At 35.3% G+C, this 6,803-nt stretch overlaps 1 protein-coding gene across 1 annotated transcript in view; it reads left to right on the top strand.

The window, feature by feature from the left end:
- The first annotated feature begins 557 nt into the window (after window positions 1-557).
- Window positions 558-6,803, top strand: part of fgfrl1a (fibroblast growth factor receptor like 1a) — a 147,184-nt gene continuing 140,938 nt past the window's right edge. Inside the window, exons 1-2 of the mRNA XM_048177057.1 lie at window positions 558-1,017; window positions 1,334-1,430. Of these exons, the coding sequence (XP_048033014.1) occupies window positions 1,367-1,430 (64 nt within the window). The 5' untranslated portion in view covers window positions 558-1,017; window positions 1,334-1,366. The remainder of the gene's footprint in view (window positions 1,018-1,333; window positions 1,431-6,803) is intronic.

Below are 6,803 nucleotides of genomic sequence, written 5' to 3'. Positions count from 1 at the left end.
TATATGGATCTAGACAGCAAGATCCATCGTCATACTGATGAGAAGGTAACATGACCAGTTGTGAGATATTATTCCAGCTGTCTCTCTAAACATTTATTCACTGAGGGCCTCCCATGTTAAGACACTTTTAGTATTGTTTGCAGACTTTAGCTGACACTATCACCTAGGCCACTAAAACTCTTGTGCTCGCTAGTGTGATTGGATGTGTAATTATTTTTATAGGTCTTTTGGAATGTCAGACAGTTGTTGTAAATTACATTTGTCCAGGTCAATTTTTCAGGGTACAACTGGATTTAGAACGTGGTAAAATGACGTTTTATTTCATATAAAGGCTATACTCTTTATTAATAATGAAAACAGTAATATTTTAATATTATATTTATTTAGTTATAAATTGTAAAACATAATAGGCCAATGTTTTATTTTTACTTAGTCTATTATTATTATTATTATTATTATTATTATTATTATTATTATTATTATTATTATGAAAGAGTTAAACAGTGAGAGTGAATTGGCTCGCTGTGATTGGTCTAAAGTTGGCCGTAGGGCTGGACCGTCTCACACTCAAGTGTGTGTGTGTGTTACTTTTGTCTGGACTGGGAAATATTTAGTTAACGGAATTTCAAAGACCGTTTTGATACACATTTCGGTACTGTAAATGATTTGTCTTGTGTGTTTTGTTATCTGAAGAATATGGAGATAAAGTCGATGTGATTTGAAGTGCTTGCTCGATACATCGCGCGGTGACTGTCATCTACAGAAGTTTACGGCGATCAGCGCGTGTTTTAAAAAGTGTCGAGCGAAAATACATGACGTCAGAGCTTTCAGGAATACAATTGCGTGTGATAATTAAACCTAATCAGTTCGCTGGATCCAGTGTTGCGTGCATGAGGATTTCTGATGTAGTGCCCAGTGTACATGGGTATGATTTGTCTTGCGTGTTTTAGCAGGATGTAATCATGATTTTTATCTATCAGTCGCGAGGAACAGATTTATGAACGTTTTCAGCGTTTGGTAAGTCTTGTATTTTTGACTTGGAATATTTTATGTTTTAAAATGTACCTTTTACCCACTTGAAACAGTTTTTTATGCACATGTACTGGTTATTGCATGAATCAAATATCTCCATGCTGCAAATTGTGCTGTGTTGTGATTTAACGGAAACAATGATTTAATAAGACAACTGAAGTGGTGTTAGAATTGTAATTGTAATTCAATCCTACACACATTTATAAAGTTGCAGAAGTTCATAAGGGTTTTGTCATTGCACCGATGTTTTAGAGTAATTCACCAGTTCTTGTTCTCACTAACAGCTTTATTTCTTTCATAGATTGAACAACCAGTGAGCTTTAATAGGGACATCATGGAACTCTTTTGGATTGTTTTCTTCGTTTTTGACATTATTTTCATAACAGACTGTGCTAGAGGTGAGTAAAAGTATATTTGCCCTTGTAAAATGTCTGGGGGGAAAAAATGAAGCCATTACAGCAAACTCGTGGTAAACTGGTGTAAAATACATGACAAAGAAAACACAACTACTTATGTTTTAATCATTTTAATATTTTAATAGTCTTGGTTATTTATTAACAGTTTATAAGTAATTTTGTCTCCATAGGTTGAGTTTATGAAAATAATACTGTATAGTTGTTCTAGTTGCAGTCACAAAATAGTCACATGCATGTCATGTGTACTTTTCAGTATACTCAAAATTTGTAATAAAAAGTGTAACAAAAAGATTTTAAGCTTATAAGGTGACAAACTTGTCAGGTTTTAGACCAAGTCTTCCTAGTATGTTTAATAAATTCATCAACTAATATGATTAAAAAACTATTCAAAATATTCACCCTTCAAAAATGTGCAAGAATCATTTATAGCTGCTTTTATTTTTTATTTATGTATTTTTTTCCCCCAACCTTAATGTGACTTTATGATTCTTTATTTGATGTTATATAACTGCAGTATGTTTGGTATTATGTTCAGTGTGAAAAAAAAAAGAAGTCATATTCAAGGTTCAATTGTGATGGGTTCAGTTCAGCTTGTGTATGACTCACTAATAAGATGTGATATTCTATTGATAGGCTAAATTTGATTTAAAACTTGATTTTAAATGATGGCCTGAAAACATCTAAATTCAGTCCAACTCTTGCATTTACCGAGCTGAAATTCAATTGTCCTGGACTTTAAAGGATTCTTTTAACCTGTCTATTGAGTTCAGGATCAGACTGAGAGCTGGAGACTTTCAGGTTGTGTCACTGGCATTGTTTGCTGAATGCAGTCCTCTCGCATTAGCTGTTCTCCATTTTTTGGACTGAAATGAACCATCATTTCCATTCGGAATGGACTGAATGGGGTCAGGGCCACTGATGGGCGGATAGTACAGCTCACTGCCTCCACTCCATCAGGGCTACATATGAAGCTTGATGGAGTCTCCCTTTTGCGTTAGCATATACCTCAGACTCAACAGCCTGTCACTGGAGCTGGCGAGAGAGAGAGAGAGAGAGAGAGAGAGAGGCCAAGCGATGTCTGTGTAGATTGCATCTGTGAGGGGCCCTGAACAATGTGGCATTCACGGTCACATAGCCTGGCCTTCATGGAGACTCTTAGCCAAAAGTAAACAGAAATGCAGAAAGCAATGTGATTAGATTAACCAATTATGTTTGTTTGCTGTACATTACCTAAGGTGTGCCTCCCAGGCCAGAAAGATTTGTGTTTACAAGCAAATGCAGACAATTTGCCGCCTCCATTGTATCTGAGGCTCAAAACGAGTGTGTGTTTGATATGTTGCACTTGTTACATAGAACGCGATTGATGGAACAAAAATGTGATCTGTCTATTAAAGATTGTTCAATGATAGTTGCATTACAGATTTCTGTATGGATTAATTTGATGAGATGCAGTGAACTGGCCAAACTCTTAAAAATCAAGGTTCTTTTTTGGCATCGATTGTTCCATAAAGAACCTGTAACATCCATAGAACCTTTAAAGCACAAAAGGTTCTTTAAAGCGAATAAAGTTCTTTAGATTATTAAAATGTTATTAACACAAATTGCAAAATGGTTCTTTTAAGAATTGTTCACTGAAAGGTTCTTTGGAGAACTAAAAATGTTTCTTCTATGTGAAAAGCCCCTTTTGGACCATTTACTTTTAAAGGTGCCCTCGAATGAAAAATTGAATTTATCTTGGCATAGTTAAATAACAAGAGTTCAGTACATGGAAATGACATACAGTGAGTCTCAAACTCCATTGTTTCCTCCTTCTTATATAAATCTCATTTGTTTAAAAGACCTCCGAAGAACAGGCGAATCTCAACATAACACCGACTGTTACGTAACAGTCGGGGTGTACGCCCCCAATATTTGCATATGCCAGCCCACGTTTCCAACATTATAAAAGGCATTAGACAAGGGCAGCCAGTATTAATGTCTGGATCTGCACAGGTGAATCAACAGACTAGGTAAGCAAGCAAGAACAATAGCGAAAAATGGCAGATGGAGCAATAATAACTGACATGATCCATGATAACATGATATTTTTAGTGATATTTGTAAACTGTCTTTCTAAATGTTTCATTAGCATGTTGCTAATGTACTGTTAAATGTGGTTAAAGTTACCATCGGTTATTACTGTATTCACGGAGACGAGAGCCGTCGCTATTTTCATTTTTAAACACTTGCAGTCTGTATAATTCATAAACACAACTTCATTCTTTATAAATCTCTCCAACAGTGTAGCATTAGCCGTTAGCCATGGAGCACTATCAAACTCATTCAAAATCAGAAGTAAACAATATAACAGTATACAATACTCACATAATCCGCCGCATGCATGACGAACACTTTGTAAAGATCCATTTTGAGGGTTATATTAGCTGTGTAAACTTTGTTAAGGCACTGTTTAAGGCAAGCGTGAGCTCTGTGGGTGGAGAGCACGGGATTTAAAGGGGCCGCAGCATAAAATCGGCGCGTTTATAATGATGCCCCAAAATAGGCAGTTAAAAAAATTAATTAAAAAAAATCTATGGGGTATTTTGAGCTGAAACTTCACAGACACATTCAGGAGACACCTTAGACTTATATTACATCTTTTAAAAACATAATCTAGGGCACCTTTAAGAGCAGTTGAATGTGTGGGTTCAAAGATCTCAATTCTCCCAAAATGCATCTCTGCTTTAACATCCAGAAAATAAAATATCCAAAAAATATTAAAAATATTATATTAATAAATAAATAAATAAACAAACAAACAAACATTGGTGACAACAAACATTCTGACACAATTGTATCACCTTCATGTCATTTCAAATCCATAGGACTTTAGTTCATCTTTGAAACACATTAAGAATTTTTTTATTCAAACCTGTGAGATTTCTGTCCCTCCACTGAAAGATTTAATTTAGGCTTTTATTCACATATAAACATTGATCAATGCACCTACATAGAGCACATCAAATGTGGTAAATGGTAGTTCAAATGTATGTGCTTGCCGCACCAAAACCAATGAGATTTGTTCTCATGTTACACACGAAAGGTTGAGTCAAGACAAGTCACCTTTACTTATATAGTGCTTTATACAATGGAGATTGTGTAAAAGCAGCTTTACAGTGATAACAGGAAAATAATTTTGGCTGCACATCAGCTCTAGAAGAAAATGTCATTGTCCAGCTTAAGTAGGTTCAGTATTGATTTATTTCATTGTAAAATTCATTAGTTATTAATTTAGTTTATTTATCTATAGAGCATCTCTGGAGAAAACAGTGATGTCATCGTCCAGCTCAGTTCAATTTGCATAGAATGGTGTCAATGCAGGTAGATCAACAACATTGTTGAATATCAAGTGTCCCCAAACTAAGCAAGCCAGAGGCAACAGCGGCAAGGAACCCAAACTCCATCAGGTGAAAAAAATCGAGAAAAAAACCTTGGGAGAAACCAGGGTTAGTCGGGGGGCCAGTTCTCCTCTGGCCAACAACGAACAGTGCATGATCATGATTTTAGCTGTGGTGCCGGAGAGCAGTTGGGGGTTCGGTGCCTTGCTCAAGGGTCTCACCTCAGTCATGGCATTGAGGGTGGAAGTCAGATTACGGGTCATAAATCAGATTGGGATTGGAACAGTCAAAATATTTAATCCAGCTTGGTTGAGCTGCTGTTGACCATATTTGATGTGAATAAAAGTCTAAATAAAATATTAGGGCAGGACGATTATGGCCTAAAATCAAAATCTCGATTAACTGAACATTTTACCTCGATTGCGATTAAAGAACGATTATTTTGTTTCTTTTTTTTTTGCCCTCATAGTTCACTGACAAGGTTTGTACTGTAAATATGATTGTCTATTAAAGGTGGGATATTTTTTCCTATTGAAAGAGTGATCTGACATAACAGCTCACTTCAGCAGTTATTTTATCTATGGTTTATAACATTTCTTACAGATTTCTGCTCATTGTAAATCAGATAAAGATAAATTAGCACAGTACCAGTACGTAATGAGAGTGATTGCATGTGTGAATTAGTCATAACGTCTCTGTATCAATTGTGAAGCTGTGGGTTGTAAATAGTTCCTTCAAAAGTAGAAAAATATATGCTATAAGTTTTGAGTTTCTAAGCTACTTTAGTGATAAATCACAGGACAGCGCTGACAACTAGTTTCTGCATTCCTCTCTGTGCGCGCGATCTTCATGTTTTGCACAGCTACTGTTTGTATGAGTGTTCGTGCCACAATGAAGCTGAATGAGCACGGTAGCTCGAAATAATATACATCTCATCGTCTAAATTCGTTTGAATGTCCAAATTGGCAAACTTTAAAACAAATACAACTGACAAAGTTTAATGAAGACACAAGGCTCACCGCTTGCACGCCATCACTATGTGTTGAACCGGCGTTCACCTCCTGGTTGCTTTTATGCCACTGACTGGACGGGGTGGAGTCACGTGGCTACACATGCGGTAGTATGTTTTTAAGGGGGAAGTATTAACAGGATTAAAAAAACGAAATAACCGACATGTGAAAATTACGTCGGTTAGAGGTTCTGAGTTTCGGTTTCGATTACTTTTCAATTAATCGTCCAGCCCTATAAAATATGTTCACATAAAGTGGTCATTTCTCTTTAAAAGACTTTGATTAAACCGCTTGATTCATATGTTTTACTTTTACAATCTCCTTATGAACCTCTTGATCCATCAGTTTTGATGGAAATAAAATGTTGCGGTGGTCAACACTTTAGAGCTACAAATAATAAAATAAACTGGAATGATATCTGTTTTTATGTTAGTGTGAAAAAAAAAAAAGTCACACTCGTGCTGTTCGGGGTCTCTGGAGACTCCACATAGAAAATGGACAAAATTCATTCTCAAAATCAGAAACAACACAGAACACACACTTCAAAACAATCACAATGCAAAATTATCATGCTTGCACACACAGACACACACACACACACACACAGAATCCATGTGCTTTATTTGCTAATTTGTTATTGCTGTTCACTTTATTGCATTTTGATGTTCATGTCGTGTATTTGTACACAATATGTAATATAACTGTCCATTTCTGTTAATATTTGTTCTGTTTATTTAGTAACTGAAGTGTAGATTAAATTTGTAGAATTAAATGAAAAACAGATTTTTGAAATAAATGATAAACTCTGAAGACTTTTCTCTTTGTAAGGTTTTATTTCTAATCATAATGTAACATTATTGAAAAACTGATTATTTTTTTTCATACAAAAATGCTAAACTTTGACAAAAAGTAATTTTTATTGTTATAATTGTGATTTCATTATATGTAGATATGAATCCATTTGCAAA

The sequence above is a fragment of the Megalobrama amblycephala genome, linkage group LG23 (assembly GCF_018812025.1).
Source record: "Megalobrama amblycephala isolate DHTTF-2021 linkage group LG23, ASM1881202v1, whole genome shotgun sequence".
Lineage (NCBI taxonomy): Eukaryota > Metazoa > Chordata > Actinopteri > Cypriniformes > Xenocyprididae > Megalobrama > Megalobrama amblycephala.
This window is presented reverse-complemented; position numbering and strand designations above follow the sequence as displayed.